Below are 19,732 nucleotides of genomic sequence, written 5' to 3' on the forward strand. Positions count from 1 at the left end.
ACATTACATTAACTTGAGGTTACCCAAAATATTTAAAATTAAATCAGTCGTCACAAGTATGTAAATAGAAATTGAATAATGGCAACCCTGTATTGCGATATCCAACGACAAGCTTATTACCAAACTTAAATTAATGAAAAAGACAACATAATTAATGTTTCTATATAATATATTAAATGCGTGAAAAATAAAATGTTAAAATTACATTCAATATGTTTTAGTAACAGCGTAAATCTTATCTATAGCTTGTTTGCAGCGTCGTAATGCAGAATCGATAAATTTAAACTACATATTATATAAATATATTTACACATAAATTATGAAATATATGTAATTTAAAATATGTACGATTAATAATTATATTACTTTAAATAATATAAGCTGTATTTTAAATTATACTGTAATCAAATCAGGTTATCATAGAATCTTAATATAATTTAAATGTCGTTGTCACAACGGAAGTTGTCAAGTAGTAAACATCCTATTTGTCAATTGTCAAACATTTGATGTTATTGAAATTAATTCTACAACAAAGCTTTTCGATAAAAAGATATTTGTGTACAAAATACTGCCAAAAATAATCACATTATACTATCCGACATTGCTCTTGTATAAGGTAATTAATATAAAGTAGGACTTCCGTAAATGAGAAACTAATTGACAGTAATAAATGCATATTTTGTGCTTCACTTAATTTCTTTTTTTATGCTCAAACTACTGTTTATTTTTTTTGTTTAAATATACGCATTTCGTGTTTATGAATTTGGTTAGAAATTTTAGAGAAAAGTAAAAAGTACTGAGAAATAAAATTATTTGGTAATTTTGACACATGTCACTAATTGTCATTACATTATAAAATACAATTTCTTATCGTCTGAATGCAAAATATTGCGTATTTTACAAATAATATCTGACTTTGGAATACTCATTTAATATTTTTTTTTTAATTTCAGTGGAATTTTTTTGGGACCAATGACCCTATTGCATTTGACTTATGTATGTAGTATTAGGTTGTAAAATGTTCCCAGTATGTCTTATATGAGTGCTTCAGAAAATGTGGGGTGAGTACATTCTAATGTAAACATACCCTTAACATCACACTTATAGATTTTTATTATAATCAAGACATTATCATATTTCTGACGTCCAAGATAGATATTATTTGAACAATAAATTGTAAATACATTGAATAATATATTTTTTTAAACATTGAATTATTTATTAAGTTTGCACTCAGTCATCAAGTTTTATTTAGTGACATATCTAATTTCACTTATTTTCCTGATGTTTCTATTATAATATAATAACTATTAATCATTTATAGAAAACATTCTCCATATTTAATATATTTTCTCAATATGTAATAATGCAAATTTTTGTAGTTTCAGTGGTATTCCCCAAAATATATCAGAAACAAGTTGTGCGAGTCAATATAAAATGGCAGTTGAAAGTGTTCCTGGAACATGTAACAGTAATGTGAATATGTATATTAATGACAGCTCAGGAGATGAGCAAGCATACATACCACATTTATCAGAAAGCTTCTTTCATTCAAAATTTAAGATTGATCCTAATGATTTGTATACATTTCATGATTCAGATGTTATAGCTGGTGAAATTACTGTTAGTAACACAGAAGAAAATGTGACTCTGTCTGATACTGAAGGGAAAGCTATACCCTTGGAAAGCCCAATTAAGGAGCTTGATCTTTTAGAAGGTTTAAATAACGGTGAAATAAAACAACCTGTTTTAAATGGTCACTGTAGGATCAATGAAATTAACAAGGCAGTAGATAAAAAGACAGTTAATGCCAAAGTGAAAAAAGTTCAGGCTCAAGACAATTGTGTCAATCAGCCGAAGATAACTATTATTCATCATCAAGGTCTTCCAAGCCCTAAGGGGCAACCACCGACAAACAAAGCCTTACAGCATAACAGTAATGTTTCTAATGATAAAGCCCAGAATGTAACTGCAAAAGCAGGAGGGGAAACATTTTTGGATGTTTTTAAACGAGAGCAAATTTTGTCTGACAGCCAAGTAGCAGTTAACAAGACTGAACCTTATATTGCACCTGTTAAAATTTCCACTCCCGCTCCAAAAAAAACTACAGGTGTTTATTTTTAACTTAATGTTTATTATTTTTCATTTCCTTTCAGAATTATTGTGTTTATCAAGTTTTATCTTAGTCTCTATGACATTCTAATTAATGTAATTATCAATAGATTTAATGGAAAATGAAATAAAAATTTGTATTTTTATTAATCTCAGAAAAAAGTTTAATTGAAGTTATAATTAGTATTCATTTATTTTTAGCTAAGCCATCAACCAAGGCGAAAAAAGGTAGAGGGCCTATACAGCATGAGGCGTTGCAACGGATATCCCCTCACCACAGAGTAATAATACAGCCAATAAAAAACTGGCACTCACCAGACGAGGAGTTGTTCGAATGTGGCCCTCTAGATATTCAAAATACAAACCCATATAAACTCTTAGAAAGCAGTAGCGATGATGACATAATGCCTGATTATGGTATGTTACAGTTTAAACCTCAAAAATGGTATGTTTTAATTTAAACTGTTAATACCTTACCTATAAATTCCTCTCATAACCGCAATTTATCATTAATATTGAATATGATTGGCTGAGAGCAGTTTAGCCGTGTATATAACATACTATATTAAAATTAAAGTAAGTACAAACTTTAAGTAAGCGTAAATATATTGTTTAAACATTCAGTGGCCAAGAGTAGCATAGGTCTGTTACTAATTCGTTATGATCTAGTCGTCCACAGTTTTGGGTTACATTTGAAATTCTACTTTGAATATCTCAGGATATTTCAGGGCATGCATAGAGGTATGTCAATGTGGCTTCAAGAGAGTATTGAACCTTGTTTATCTACACAAATTTTATAATGTGTTTTTGCTTTAAACTGATTTCATAAATTTATTAACAAGCACAGATCAGTGAGTAAAATTTCTGTAAATAATACAATCAATAGCAGCAAGGCATCAATGAAAAATGTTTGACAACCAAACTTTCCATTTGAGAGCTTTTGGTTCGATGTTCAATCGCTCAGTTTGTTAGTTACCAACAGGTAATTGAGACGGCAGATATTTATTTGTTAGACCCCTTAACAAAGGCGTTATGTCTTGAGCTACGGTAGTTACACAACTATCGGATTGGCTGTTGTTAGGGACTTATATAGTTGTAAATAAATCTATAATTCAATCTATTGCATATTTACATTTGGTCTTAGGATATATGACCATGTGTCAGCTGGCTGCTACCTATTCGACTCAGACCTGATGCTTATCTTTTTCAATTTCCTATACTCAATTCTTTTCAATTCCAAAAGTCCTTATCTTATAAATGAATTCAAATTCTCAGGTCCTTATTACTATTGGTGACGCTCCACCATTACATGTTTATTGGAAATCCATCTCACAGTCATGCTTCTAGGGTAATTCGTTCAGGATCTCCGCTATTAAGTTTTGCATTAGGCTGCCTGACTCTATATGTTTGGCTCGTTCCCTAACCTCTTTTAAAAATCTTCTACATAAACATATCTTAACTATTTGGTAGCCTGGTCAATCGTGACTTTTGGAATGCGTGAGATTATTATTTTACATTAAGGTTCGACATTTTTTTTTTATTAACTAAGATTTGGTTACGCACTTTTTGCACATTTATTTTTTTTACTTTTTCCCTTACTAGGGTTGCCTGGAAGAGATCGCTAGTTGTTATTAAATTTTTATTATATAATGTTATTTGTTTTTGTAAAACGTAACGAAGTGTGAATAAAAAAAAAATTGGTTTTATTTGAAAAAAAAATTTTCTGCTGAGTAGTCTACTTTTTTGACGAACAGACAGGGCACAGTAAGTGATATTTATATCTAATTGGTGTATGTTTGTTTTTAGAGAGTGGGTCGGGACCTGTCTGTGTGGAAGAAAGTGCGGCAGAGTCTCGAAGCGCTAGACTAGACCTGCGTAGGGCTGCGATGAGAAGACAGGTGTCTCGGACGGCTACGGCTCTGCACTTGACCAAAAAGCATGATGGTCATAGAGCATTGGCAGCCCTTATAAAGGTTAGAACCAAAAGTGTAACTATTGGGATATGGGACAATGTAATATATAATTCATATATTCAAACAGGGTATGCTTATACCTTCCGAGTCTCGAATATCCAGCCTTAAAAAGGCTTTTAGCTACTAAATATTTTTTCCCGAATTCCTTTACGTTTAATCATAATACGTACGCGATTGCTACAAGGAAAATATAAATTTTTGGGACGTAAACAATGTTATAATTTATTTCAAATTTAGTTTAAAGTAGTCAATTTTTTGCAATTTATGTGTAAATGATTAAAGAGTACTACCAATAAATATTATTCATTCGAGCGTCAGTACTTAGTACACGACAATAGTGGCTTTATCGTTTTGGATTACAGTCCAGTTTACAATGTACCATTTCAATTTCAGAGACAACTAAATGGAGCAAGCTCTTGTCGTCTTCCTCAACAGACGATGAATCACCTTTTGGCGATGCGCGGAATGACTGGAACATTATCTTTACAAGAGAGACGGACGCTGAGGTAAACTAATTACTCCGCATAATTCAATATATTATTCATAAGCCTTTATTTCGGACAATTTATTTTTTATTACAATCAAATAACATCAAACTTATTTCCGTTTGCCGATCCAGATAGAGGCCTCCTCCAGATCCTACCATTCTGCCTTGTCTTTGCTTAATCTTCCTATCTCTTGTAGTGTATCGTCGTCTATCTTGTTCTCTTCCTATTGTCAGATCTCTTGTAGTCTATCTTGTTCTCTTCCTATTGTCAGATCTCTTGTAGTCTATCTTGTTCTCTTCCTATTGTCAGTATTTCTAACCCTATCTCTCCATTTCTCTTTGACAAAACATTTTTATTTAGGACAGGTTCATACAGAATAATAAATACTTTTAAATTTATTGCTAGTTCTCAAAGGAGACGATCGAGAAGGAACTTCGAGTTGAGACTTTATATTATATTATATATATGGATATTAAAAAATAAGTACAAAAACGTCTGAAGTTGACTCAATTAGTGTAAAAGGAAGAATTTATTATTTTAATTTTTACGTAATTTTTGTTTTATATTAAATATTTTTTTTATTAAATTATACCAGAACTCTAAACAGCTGTTCATTGAAGCAATTTATACTTCTGTATTAATTATAATCAAATTATATATTACGATTCTCCTTAATTCGAAATATTTAATTTATTAAATTATCATATACACAACATTATCTTGTCGAACAACATTAGTATGGGAAAATATATATTTTTTCAAATTTATTGAATTTAAAAAAAATTGCCATAAGTTGCCATGGTGTTTGCAGAGCAAGCGGCTGGTCGGGGTGCGACAGCAGTAAATTAGACTCGAACGCAACGAGCATGTGTGCTGAGGAAAAATGCACTTTAACGCCATTACCGTGCGCTCGGTATTGCTTAGCACACATCACGTTGGCGCCGGAACAGCGGCTGTATGCAGCGTGTGCAGCAGTCTTCGCGGGCGGCGAGCGCTGCAAACAGCCGCTTTTGCCGCTGCACGAGCAGACGCCTTTGTGTCTGGAGCATGCTTGGAAGAGGGTGAGTAAAAATAAGTAATTTAAGCGCTTCTTTTAATTAAAATTGTGCATTTTTTGTTCGACAAGATCAACAATCTGTATAGTTTTATGGGAAATATAAAAATTTCGCCCGTATGACCTGATGTCCGTCGTTCCACAACTGAGCATTAGTGAAATCCTGAGTGAGTAAAATGTACAGTATTGGCTCGTACAGGGAGTGTCTATGGGTACATCGTGTGAATTCCCCCTGTTTTATATTAAAAAAAATCCTTAACGACTCTTGGATACTGCGCTATAATATGTATTTTATTTATTTATAATTAATGTGACATCTAACAAATATCCATAGTATCGAAGAAAACACGTAGACAATATAGAAATCCAAAAGATTATAAACAAAATATATGAAACAGGAAACATGAATACATTATTATTATGACGACAATTAATATTTAACATTATGAAGAAAAAACTAAATTGTTACTGCTAAACAAAGTCAAGGTCTTTTCCCGCTTCTTCAAACATTTCCTCTCATCCTCTTCGTTAAGGTGGAAAACATCAACCTCTTTATAATTAGTGTCATAGCTGAAACCCTAAACTTTGTCGAATTCCGCAAATAATTCGTGTTTGTTAATAATTTGTGGCATACGGTGGAGGGGTTGTTAGAGAAATGTAAATTAAAATAATTGTCAACAGTAATATTAGTTCGTCAACGGTCTTGTCGGTTTTGTGGTTAAAAAGTCAGTAACACAATCTACACCTATGAACAATAAAGAAATACATATTAAATGCGTCTAATTTTACATTTACTGCCAGTTCTCAATCAAGGGCGTAGAACGGAAGAGAAGAACTCGAACAATAAACTCTCCGTCACTCTTTATAATTGCGGTTAATAAATAGAAAATATATTTTTCACATTAATAATGAGTTTAACTTTAGCTGCGGTTAAAAAAGCGTGTCTCACAATATGCCGCATGTCAGTTAACATCAGGTCTTTGGCAGGGATTGAGGCCGAAACAAAATAAGGAGAAAAAATGTAAACTCTTTATTCAGGATAATTACGAGCTCCTCAGTCGCGAAAAGCCCCAAAAGAGCCGCAAGCGGGCGTGTCCGTTGGGCAGCGCTGTGCGTCCGCCGCGACCGCCGCGCAAACCCAAGCGGAGACGCCGACTAGTGGCCAAAAGACACCCGCCCGTGCATACGCAGTCTTTGTCAGGTATTGCTTTGTGTTTTTCTTCCGTTTTGTTATACGAACGTAAATAATTGTAACTTTTGTGTTTATAGAAATAAATGCCTACTCAAATTCGTCGGCGTACGACAGTGAGGACACGGGAATTGGTGGGCTGAGTGAGAGCGAGTATATTGGTGGAACTGCAACTGAACTAGGTATGTTCGTAGTCTTAGTGGTTACACAATGTTTTTTTTTTTTTTTTTGTATTATGGCAATAGTTTTGTCTTTATGCCAGTTTCAAGTTAAAGTTTGCGAGAGAAAACAACGGGACAGGCTAGTTAAAAACAAAATTGTACATAAACATATATTAATATTATTATTGATTATGAAAGAAGATAATACGTTATAATACAATAAAGGATAAAGCTAAAGGCAGGAGATTTTAGTCGGAAACGGAACATTTAGTAATTGTAAGGAAGACAGAAATTAGGTATTAATTAGGTAGGAATTAGGAACAAGAAAAGAAAATGTGGTCGAGGTCACCAATATCAACTATACGAAGCCTTGCTAAATGTTGAGGTGTACATACATGTCCTAAACGCATTCTAGATATGATAGAGGTGACAATTTTAGAAGTAGAATTTTAAAAGGCCGGCAACGCACTCGCGAGCCCTCTGGCATTGAGAGTGTCCATGGGCGGCGGTATCACTTAACATCAGGTGAGCCTCCTGCCCGTTTGCCCCCTATTTTATTAAAAAAAAAAAAAAGTTTTAATCTCATAGAAGCATGGTTTACTGGGGATCCTTGGTTGAAATTTTTTTTTTAAGTATAATGTTTTAAAAATATATTGATAAAAGAACATAAATATTTAAACAAAAGTAGCCCTTTGTGTGCTGGGCTTAGATTCGTGTGGGCGCGTTCAGGTATTACGTCACGCAATTTTTGGAGATTCTTGACCCCCCCCCCCCATGAAACGCGCCGTAACGTTTCTGTTTCCAATAGTAAAACGCTTAGTGACCACCTCCAGTGACTCTTTATACCTAAAACTTACCATTATGTGGTGTAAAGTACTGGAAAGTGGAAAATAATATTAACAATAACGCGTAATTCAATCCCCGGCCCGCATCGTAACGTATTACAAGAGGACCCCCCCCCCCCAAATTCGTTACGTAATACTTGAACGCTCCCTGTGTTTCCCCTTTTTTTTTTTAATAAGCCAAGGCATTTTTTTCGCACAACCGCTGTGTGGAACCTGGTTTCACTCGAGGTATTTCCCTACCAATTAGACTTAGGATACTTCAAAAGTGGCCAGCGCACGCCCACTGCTAATGAGTGTCCATGGGCAGTGGTATCACTTACCATCATCAGATGAGCCTCGTGACCGTTTGAACCTTTTAAAGAAAACACTTTTTTACGGCATTAAAGCTATGTATTATTATAAACTTATAATTAGTTTAAATTATTCCCGACGTTTCGCGTGTAAAATAATTCAAAAAAGTGTTTTCTTTAAATGTGTAAACGCTATGTTAACAAAAGACAATACTACGTTTAACCCCTGTTTTATAAATAAAAGGGTGATATCAGTCTTCTATGCCTGCAAATCAATAATGGTGGTACTAATGTGTGATTTTACACAGTTAAGATTAACCCAATATTAAAAATTATCGTCTGACCTCGCTCTTGCATTTTCTTTTCATTTACCAATTCTTCGACAAACATTAATTAATTAAAACATATTGCACCGTCAACAATCAGACCTTGACTCAGACCAGATTATTGATTTTAGTGTAAAGTTGAGAGTTACGTAGGTCTTAAATGGCGTTTTTCATAAGGAAATTAATTATTTACGATTCACCATTATTTACTGTGTTTTTCTCTCGTTTCAAAGAAGTCGGTCAAGTGCCCCCGGATGACATCCTGGACCCGAGCGTCTTGAGCCAGATGCCGGATGAAGCGTTCACGGAGTTTTTTAATCAAGGTAATTTTATATAAAATAAAGAAGGCGTTAAAACATTGGAAAATTTACAAATAAAACAAAAAAAAAATCCAACATATAAGTCGATAAAAAATAAATATATTTTAATAAATCTAAAAAATATAAAGCTACTTATAATTTAGTGTTAGTATACTTATATCATATACTAAGTTTAGCTACTCTGTGACAACATTATTTACCCATTAGGCGGTACGAAGTTCTCCGAGTCGTAGTCAAATAAATAATACATATATTGTAAATGTTATTAAATTTTTTTGGTATATAAAACGTGTACTAAAACTATTTTCATACGTAATTTAATTTATATGTTGTTTAAGTATGCTCGAGATAGTAGTAAGATATTATATGAAAGAAATTATGTTATTCTATAGATAGTTACGAAGACGAGTCGACTGCAATGTTTCTAGATTTTTCTACTAGTTAGAGAACTTTTCAGCAGGCTGTAATATGATTTCTGACCGTTTCAGGAGAGGGTCAATCACATATTAGAAAATTGTAATTTCCATAATGTTACCCTAGTTTTCAGGAAGCTGAAACCTTTTTTCAGTCGGTTTCAGAACATGTGTAGTCGATTGGTGCAGTTTTCAGGAGACCCGTTTTCAGGCGTTTTCAGGCCTAGGTATACCCCTTTGATGAAAGAATATTCTAGACCAAACTTTCTAGGTGTGAGACAAGGACGAAATGATACGAGAGAGAGAGAGAGAGAAGAGAACTTTCTCGAAACTAGACTGAGCACTCTAGAACGCCGTACGACAAGGACGGAGCAACGTGCGAGAGAGTCAAAGAGTGCGGACGTTCTAGAATTGTGCAATCGCTACTCAGTAGCAAGCCCGCCTAGAAAGTTCTCGAATATTGTTTAGAATTATTCCCGGGGATATATAAGCGAGCCGAAACGCGACTAGTCGCCTTTAGTTTGGAATGCGATAACACGAGAGGAACACCGAAGCGATAAAGTGAATACAAGTGATAAATTACAGTGTAAAGTGTGCATAAGTGAAGTATTTAGTGACTGTGTTTTTGTGTGTTATAAGTGCATTTCTGCAATCAATTTCTGCTCATAAATTCCTCATTGATTTACCAAGAAATAAACCCATGAATAAATCCACGGCATTTTCTATCTTATATATAGATCTATCTTATATATGTTCAAATGTGTCGATGAAGGTCCAAACAATTAACTACCTTTAATAATAATATAATATTAAAATAATACCCATTCATTTAGATTTGTTATATAATTTTTTTTGTACAATTGAATCCAGTTAAAAACTTTCTCCAGATTTTTCCAAATATGGATCCATGGATTTGTTTCTCCATTCGCTATTACTACATATATCTAATAATTATAAATGGCAAACGATACAATTGATTTGCCAGTTAGTAGTAACAATTAAAGGCTTCGTTAGAAGAATTCATACAAATAAAGTTCAATCGGAACATAATATACGTGTAATCGAAGAATCTGTGTACACACAGTTGGCGTTGATTTACGTGTGTACGAGCATGATAGTCACAATCTCGCCGAGAGAATAGTTTTGGCGGTTTTATGAAATTATAAATGTTTATTTTAAATTGGTAACAATTTGCATAGGTTCTAAAGAATCTAATAAATAATCAGATCATGTCAAGTAGACAATTATTCGTATAAATCATTGTATTTATAGCGGAGGGGGGAACGTTCGCGGAGAGCTGCGAACTAGCGGCCGCATTAGAGGCCGTGCTGGACGAGCGCGCGCTCGATATGAGCGAAGTGTTCACAAATTCACCTGTACCGGCTAATAAGGTAATTAAGAAAGTTTTGACTCACATTTCTGACAGCTGATCTACCTGACACACGCCTGACGATGTTTTCCTTCGCCGATTACGAGCTAGTGTTCATTCCGCACATAGGAAGTACTCGTCGTAATAATTGTGAGGCATTCACTCTGTTCTTAGTGAAATTAGTGTAAGAATAGTGAATTTATTTAAATGTTACGGTGGAATCACGAATGTCAAGGGAAATGCCAAAAAAAAATCGAGTTGACGAGTTATATACTTAACAAGAATTGCGCGCTCGATATGAGCGAAGTGTTCACAAATTCACCTGTACCGGCTAATAAGGTAATTAAGAAAGTTTTGACTCACATTTCTGACAGCTGACCTACCTGACAGACGCCTGACGATGTTTTCCTTCGCCGATTACGAGCTAGTGTTCATTCCGCACATAGGAAGAACTCGTCGTAATAATTGTGAGGCATTCACTCTGTTCTTAGTGAAATTAGTGTAAGAATAGTCAATTTATTTAAATGTTACGGTGGAATCACGAATGTCAAGGGAAATGCCAAAAAAAAATCGAGTTGACGAGTTATATACTTAACAAGAATTGCGCGCTCGATATGAGCGAAGTGTTCACAAATTCACCTGTACCGGCTAATAAGGTAATTAAGAAAGTTTTGACTCACATTTCTGACAGCTGACCTACCTGACACACGCCTGACGATGTTTTCCTTCGCCGATTACGAGCTAGTGTTCATTCCGCACATAGGAAGAACTCGTCGTAATAATTGTGAGGCATTCACTCTGTTCTTAGTGAAATTAGTGTAAGAATAGTGAATTTATTTAAATGTTACGGTGGAATCACGAATGTCAAGGGAAATGCCAAAAAAAAAATCGAGTTGACGAGTTCTATACTTAACATTAACTGCTGAAATTTCGACTTACAGAGGCACGATTTATACGTTTTCTTTTCGATTTGTCAAGTCTCGAATTTGAATAACAATTTAAGTTTTTTTTTGTATTTTTTTTTTCACTTTAAAACGAATTAAAGATTAATTAAGTAAACTGAACAATATTCTTTTTTTATGAATGTATTCATTCATTGCACGTGTACAAGACAAAAGCAATGGAAAAGAGCGTATCAATTCTTAAAATCCCGGCAACGCACTCACAAGCCCTCTTGCTCCAGGGCGGCGGTATCACTTAACATCAGGGGAGCCTCGTGCGCATCCTGTTCTATAAAAATAAATGAAATCAAATTTCACCGTTAAGTCTATAGTCACAACTGTCAAGGTTCGGGAGGAGCGTTCAACGGATTAAGTAACGCAATTTTTGGGGATTTTGTATCCTGGCCCCAGATGGGGGAGGGACCCCCATCTAGGGCGCTATAACATTTTTCTGTACCTCCCCCCCTTCCCTTTAGTAAAACGTAACGTTACGTAACGTAAACGTAACCATTTCTACGTAAAAGTACCGAAAAGTCGTTGAAATCAGCTTTTATTCAAAATAATCGCGTTAAATTTTATTCAAAATAATGTTGCGTTACGCGTAGTTCGACATAAAGTCCATTCGCAGAGGCCTATGACCCGCGAACGTTGTGTTGTCGGCTGTTATTTTATGAATAAATGTTAATAATTTCAGATGCAAGTTGCCGTAAGTATGGAGTCGTCGTCCGCGCCCTCATAACACATATACGCTTATGTTAACTGTAATAATAATGTGTTTAGGAACAAACTCGTTTTGAATTATGCTTTAATTTTGTGTGTTAGTGAATTGTAGCGTGTAACTGTCGTTGTCGTTTTTTTTTTTCTTCAATTTGGTCAACTTAAACGAATAAATGTCATACTTTTAATATTTATTCTGACGTCAGTTGTGCTCCTATTACTTTTGCTGATTTTTCTGATTAAAAATTTGCATCGCGCGATTTGTCGGTCACGGATGACTTCCGTTTAATTGTGTAAAAGCTGCAAATTTATAAAAAAAGCAAGTATAATTGATAAACGCGAGTATGAATCAGTTTTTTCAAGTGCTGTTGGTCTTCTCCCGAATTAATTTAAGTAAATGAATCTTTCAAAAATGTGTCTACTCAAAAATCTAATTAAATTTTGGGTTTTTACTTATGTCTAATATCCTAGTAGACACGGCGAACACACATAATCATAGGATACAAAAATATGTCTGGTATGGATATTTGAACAGGTTAATTAGATTTTTGTGTTTTCAAAGGCGGTCCACGCGTTGATAATATAACCATTTCTTCGTATTGAAAGATTTTACATTAAGTTAGATATAGTACAGACTGAACCATGAGTTTGGCAAAATAAACACTTTATCTGGACTTGACAGGTTACACCTGTGGCGTTACAACCCTCGGTCGACCCTCAAATTTCAGTGTCGCCTTTATTTTTCTTATAGGCAAGTGGGCAATTCGCCTACTATGCCTAACACACAATTTTGAAGTCCATTGATATAATACATGTGTCAAAAACGTTTTGACATTCCGAAGTCTTCGCGTTTTTTTGCTTCGCCTTCGCGAGAATCATTGCGCATTCATGACTCGAACTCACGACCCCAGGCTTGGGTGCCTAATGCCCGCCTTGTGTGCTTCCACCAAAGCGGAGACCCCATGTATGAAAATCATCGTAATGAGAATGGCGGCGTTCCGCTCGCAGTGAGAGGTGGATATAACTAGGCCAAACTAGCTCGTGGTGACGTTAAATAAATAAATATGTGCTATTTACTTAATGTCGACGTCTTAATTGATATACAGATTCGGTATTGACCGGGCTGTTAACTATTCTAATAAATTAACGATTATTTTCCAAACAAACCTTAGTCAGTCAGTCTTTTGTCAAACTCATAGTTGAGCAACATATTTGTAAAATTAAACATAAGTTGTAAATATTCACAATGAAGTACAGTTCCCGTCAAACAATTTTCAATTGCCCGTTTTGTGTTTGACCACGCGTGACTAACGGTGCGTTAGGCTTTGAAGCTGTCAATCACGGGTGACCGACGATGTCGTTTAAAGCGCCATCTATGGAATAGAAACTGTATTTCATTTTTATTGTTGGTCACAATTTTCTAAAACCGAGAACAGTATTAAAGGGTTTCTGGTTGCATTTGATATTCGATCAAAGTAAGATAATTAATGGTTCGGTAATTGGGTTTTATTCTTCATAATAAACATAGTATATGTGACTCTTAATGCACAATACAAAATGTTTCGTTTGAATACAATTAGACAGTCAAAAATTTTGAAAAAAAAATCGAGTCGAAAAAAGTAGCAATGTCATTTTTTTGTTAATTCTGATCGTTTCGTACGTTGCTAAACTTCTCGTAATTGATGGAATTTTGAACATTGTTTTTGTACTGGATATAGCATAAGGGACAATAATATATTTTCTAATATAAAATAATAACAGAAAGATTGCAGTTTTTAGAGTAAACTAATTTACAATTTTTTTCCCCTTTAACTGTGTTGCCCTACTGTAGTGGGTAAGTATAACGAATATTCTCAAATCTACCTTAGTACAATAGTATAAATTCCCGTAGATCAAATGTTCCTACTTAGATTGTGATTATTGGCGATATAACAATAATAGGTTAAAATTCCTGTGAATATTAATTTAATTCGAACGTGATTTTTATTTTCATTAAGTGTATAATTTTTTTTTTCTTTAATTGTTAGAGTTTCAAAATGTATGGTCATAATGATATTTTATAGCTCTGCAATTGAATTTAGGCATTTATCGTCATAGGACAGGTCTCTGTTGGTTATGGTTATGTAGGCTATGCCTTCAAAAATCTACATGATCGCATCTTAGAGGTCCTTAGGGTCACGGAGTTTTGGTATGGAATTAAATATTCCATAATCGTAATTACATAAGAAAAAAAACATTTTTTTGTGATCACGTGTGTTTGGCTCTTCGGACGTAACGATGCGCAATAATCAAAGGACAGTGCTATACGAAAAATCTATTATATAAATAAATGCATACTTATAATCCCTATTTAATTATCATGTTTGGGGGTGAGATTTATGTTCGTAACTATTACAACACTAACTTACAAAAATATAGTGCTCGCTACTCCGGAGAAACTAAAGAGAAAAAATCCGTATTCGTTGTTCAATAGGTTAAATAAACGGTTATTAGATAGTTGACATTGTGAGCGTTTTAAGAACTGTGCAAAGTTATTATATATTAATAACTAAATAAAAATAATATATTAATCGATTTTTCATGTTCAATTTGATCTAGCATCGACTGCCAACTGCCAAAGAGTAATTTCTTTTGACAACTGTCATAGAGCTATTTCCTCTGACAACTGTCGTGTGAATAGAATAATGCCCTGAGCACAGAACATTGAATTTAGTAGTCTGTGCTTTCTAATGTTGTCATAACAACATTTATAACTTTACACTGAGAATATTTGCGCATTTACCGTCTACCGAAACAATTGAATGTTGTTCGTTTGTTCTATAAAGTGGCGCCTTCGTAGTAAAAATCCTTGTGATCATAAATTTTGGCATTATGCGTTGGAATTTCCCGCCTCGTGAAACATGTATGCGCTTATCTTCAGGGGTATTTATATAATCATCAATTATGTTGAGAGGGGAAGAACCAATAGAGTGGAGACAAATAATTTTACAGTCTACATTGGTTTTAATATAAAATAATTAACACACACAGTTAATAACTCTATTTGTTCATCCCGGTACAGTTAGATATGGCTAGTTATTTATTTGTACTTTTGTAGACGAATTGGTATTGACTGCGCTTAGGGAGATTATAGTATAAGATACTGCACCTTAGCTTAAGTAGAGATAAGAGGCTTCGACTTATCTGAAAATTACTATTTTAACCGGATTGCATATGTAAAATTAGTTTAAATATCATTACTAAAGCAACGTTTTGGAGAAGCGTTTAATAGTGCATATCTCCATCCATAGATGGCGTTAAACTAACGTTGCATTATATACATTTTTTCAAAAATGAACGTTAATATTTAATGGCCCTGTAAATAACTGTAGTTCCGTATGTTATACGTTTCATAACGTCCATGGTGACGCAGTATTGTGCGGCCCGTAAGGTGTTAGAATATTGTTGCTAGTGTGAGTAATGTTTCTAAAAGTATTCATTTAAAGATTTAGTTTAGGATCACTCGATCTAATTTCTATGGATTGTAAATCGATGTAAGCTTCTAAGCATTTTTGGATTTTGTCAATTCAAATCTATACTCTTTGATTCCAAATACGTGTTAAAATTTGTAATTGTAATCCAAATTAAATTGGTCTCAATAATTTTCGCTCCAAGAACAAGAATGTTACAGAAAACAACTACCTCTATAAATGCCTGATGTTCACGCGTCCATGTGATATTGGTAATAAACTGTGAAAAATACTATTGTACGCTAAATTTTTTGTTTCTTTTGTCAGTTCAACCCCATATCTGAAATATATCAAATGACGCCATCTAGTGAGCAGTCGCAAATGTTTATAAATGCTGTCCCCCATGTCTGATTTCCTTTCCTCTCTGCTTAATTCTCATTATTACCGAATAAAATCACGATTGAGACCTTCAAACTGGCTTCGATTAGATTGCGTACGGATTGTGTTATTAGTAGGATTTGCGAACCCACCGACATATATAACAATCGGTTTAAAATAAAACACATTGTAATTGATATTTATTTATTTCACCACAGAACATAACGCTCTGTCCACAGTGTAAATAGTTTAGTGAGCACTCGGGTATATACTGTATAGTATATGTAACATGTAACATATTTTTATATACTTTTTACCTTCGTAGTTTCCAATCGCAGTAGGCTTAATCTAATTTGACAATGTGTTTGGTCTCTTTAATATAAGTTAGAATCGTATATTTTTGTAATAATAGTTAAGGAAGCATTTTTAGTTTGTAGTACATTGTACATTAGCCAGCATCTGAATGTAATTTATGTGTAGTAATAAACATTTAATGTACATTTCTAATTTGTTTTAGTAAGCAGACCCATTACTTCACAACTGTATACTTCCATAAACATTAAAACATTTTAATTTAATATGTTTTAAAATTCGATACCAGGATTCCGAGTCTTCAAATGTCAAGTTCAATCACGTCAAAACCTATTTACGCCAATTTAAAAACAGCAATTTAAGGAAAATACTTACAAAAGTATGGTTGGTATTAACTTAATTACATTAGTCATTAATGTAAATTTTAATATCCATTACCTGGTTATTTAACTTAATTTTTATGGAGATGAATATAATAAGGAAAAAATATCGATATTATAAAGTATGAAAGATTATTTTTTATAGGAATACAATTCAATACACAAACAAACACGAAATGACCATACTCAAACTCAAATAATATGGAATAGAATATCGATATTATAAAGTATGAAAGATTATTTTTTATAGGAATACAATTCAATACATAAACAAACACTAAATGACCATACTCAAACTCAAATAATATGGAATAAAATATCGATATTATAAAGTATGAAAGATTATTTTTCATACGAATACAATTCAATACATAAACAAACACTAAATGACCATACTCAAACTCAAATAATATGGAATAAAATATCGATATTATAAAGAATGAAAGATTATTTTTCATACGAATACAATTCAATACATAAACAAACACTAAATGACCATACTCAAACTCAAATAATATGGAATAAAATATCGATATTATAAAGTATGAAAGATTATTTTTTATACGAATACAATTCAATACATAAACAAACACTAAATGACCATACTCAAACTCAAATAATATGGAATAAAATATCGATATTATAAAGAATGAAAGATTATTTTTTATACGAATACAATTCAATACATAAACAAACACTAAATGACCATACTCAAACTCAAATAATATGGAATAAAATATCGATATTATAAAGAATGAAAGATTATTTTTTATAGGAATACAATTCAATACACAAACAAACACGAAATGACCATACTCAAACTCAAATAATATGGAATAAAATATCGATATTATAAAGAGTGAAAGATTATTTTTTATACGAATACAATTCAATACATAAACAAACACGAAATGACCATACTCAAACTCAAATAATATGGAATAAAATATCGATATTATACAGAATGAAAGATTATTTTTTATACGAATACAATTCAATACATAAACAAACACTAAATGACCATACTCAAACTCAAATAATATGGAATAAAATATCGATATTATAAAGAATGAAAGATTATTTTTTATAGGAATACAATTCAATACACAAACAAACACGAAATGACCATACTCAAACTCAAATAATATGGAATAAAATATCGATATTATAAAGTATGAAAGATTATTTTTTATAGGAATACAATTCAATACACAAACAAACACGAAATGACCATACTCAAACTCAAATAATATGGAATAAAATATCGATATTATAAAGTATGAAAGATTATTTTTTTATAGGAATACAATTAAATACACAAACAAACACGAAATGACCATACTCAAACTCAAATAATATGGAATAAAATATCGATATTATAAAGTATGAAAGATTATTTTTTTATAGGAATACAATTCAATACACAAACAAACACGAAATGACCATACTCAAACTCAAATAATATGGAATAAAATATCGATATTATAAAGTATGAAAGATTATTTTTTATAGGAATACAATTCAATACACAAACAAACACGAAATGACCATACTCAAACTCAAATAATATGGAATAAAATATCGATATTATAAAGTATGAAAGATTATTTTTTTATAGGAATACAATTAAATACACAAACAAACACGAAATGACCATACTCAAACTCAAATAATATGGAATAGAATATCGATATTATAAAGTATGAAAGATTATTTTTTATAGGAATACAATTCAATACATAAACAAACACGAAATGACCATACTCAAACTCAAATAATAAGGAATAAAATATCGATATTATAAAGTATGAAAGATTAGTTTTTATACGAATACAATTCAATACATATACAAACACGAAATAACCATATTCAAACTATAAAAGGGCAACTTTATTTTTGCCCCAATAATTGACTTAGCAAGCTTAGAGTGAAAGCACTGTTTACAATGAACTTATTTAAATCCTTAGTAATTGTTTATTTTTAATTAACTGTGTAGCTGTAAATTACAAAAGAGATCAGAGAGAGAAGAGTAAAAACTACAACAATAATTACGTTTTAATAAGGTCATTGTACTGTGGCGTTTTACCTTCACACAATTGCGTCACGTTTGATAAGTCGCAACATTTAAAAGTAAGAGCTCGAACGAACGCCTCGTAAAAAAGAAAAGTGGGCATTAAAAGCTAAGATGTCGCTATAAATTTGGTTCAAGCGGAGTCAACAATCTGTAAGGGATAATTTCGTTTACATGCATGTTATGGAAGCATACTTTGAAGGTACAATAGTTTTGGAAATATGTATAAAGTAAATGTTTCTATTTTAAAGCTATCAACTCGCAGCGATACATTTAATAATAGCCTAGGCAATAAGTTTTTGTTTATACCGACAGTGTTTGCAATTCCAGCTAACGTCCGTATGAGAATGCAACACCCACGAGCCTTTTAGCAAAGTGCTTGGCCTTGGGCGGCTTAACTTAACATGAGCCTCCTGCCCGTTTGCCACCTATTACATAAAAAAAAACAAAGACACAAAATTGCTTATTGTGCTCAGGGCCCAGCATAGCCCTGACAAATAATGAATAGTGATCTAAACCCACGTGTTTTGTACCACGAGTTGGCACATCTCCCATAAATGCACCTGAACGTAATTACATTTATTTCAGTGCATTAGCGACAAGAGTTGACGCATTGCATGTGACGCTATTCGCGTGTATCTATTTCAATGGCATTTATGCTAATACAAAATAGTTTGATGGTTGTGTAAATATGTCTTTAAACTATTTTGTTACATTTACGTTAAACTTAACCACCATTAATAGAAGACACACAAAGTAAAATATTAATTACGTTTTATAATAGTTACATAGAATCGTTAATTTGAACTATGAAAATATTTTTTGAGCTATTAATATTTACCGACGGTTAAATGATTGTTTCTACCAATAAGCAATATATTGCATGTTTATAAAAACGAAAGGCATGTGTATATAATATTCGTTAATAATATATAAGCTTACAA

General features: G+C 32.8%; 1 protein-coding gene across 3 annotated transcripts; it reads left to right on the top strand.

Moving 5' to 3' along the window:
- Positions 1-517: 517 nt before the first annotated feature.
- On the top strand, positions 518-16,528 carry LOC123716297. Of its 3 annotated transcripts, none has more exons than XM_045671964.1 (12): positions 518-616; positions 954-1,061; positions 1,383-2,110; positions 2,314-2,529; positions 3,919-4,085; positions 4,479-4,591; positions 5,385-5,634; positions 6,666-6,828; positions 6,897-6,998; positions 8,672-8,761; positions 10,444-10,562; positions 12,176-16,528. In XM_045671964.1, the coding sequence occupies exons 2-12, from the start codon at positions 1,030-1,032 to the stop codon at positions 12,218-12,220; spliced, it is 2,025 nt and encodes a 674-aa protein (XP_045527920.1). In that variant the 5' UTR covers positions 518-616; positions 954-1,029; the 3' UTR covers positions 12,221-16,528. The 3 variants fall into 3 exon arrangements, with proteins under 3 accessions (XP_045527920.1, XP_045527922.1, XP_045527921.1); XM_045671966.1 differs by lacking the exon at positions 12,176-16,528 and adding an exon at positions 10,598-10,667 and having other exon boundaries at positions 532-616; XM_045671965.1 differs by lacking the exon at positions 518-616 and having other exon boundaries at positions 921-1,061.
- The last annotated feature ends 3,204 nt before the right edge of the window (positions 16,529-19,732 follow it).

The sequence above is a fragment of the Pieris brassicae genome, chromosome 11 (assembly GCF_905147105.1).
Source record: "Pieris brassicae chromosome 11, ilPieBrab1.1, whole genome shotgun sequence".
Classification (NCBI taxonomy): Eukaryota; Metazoa; Arthropoda; class Insecta; order Lepidoptera; family Pieridae; genus Pieris; species Pieris brassicae.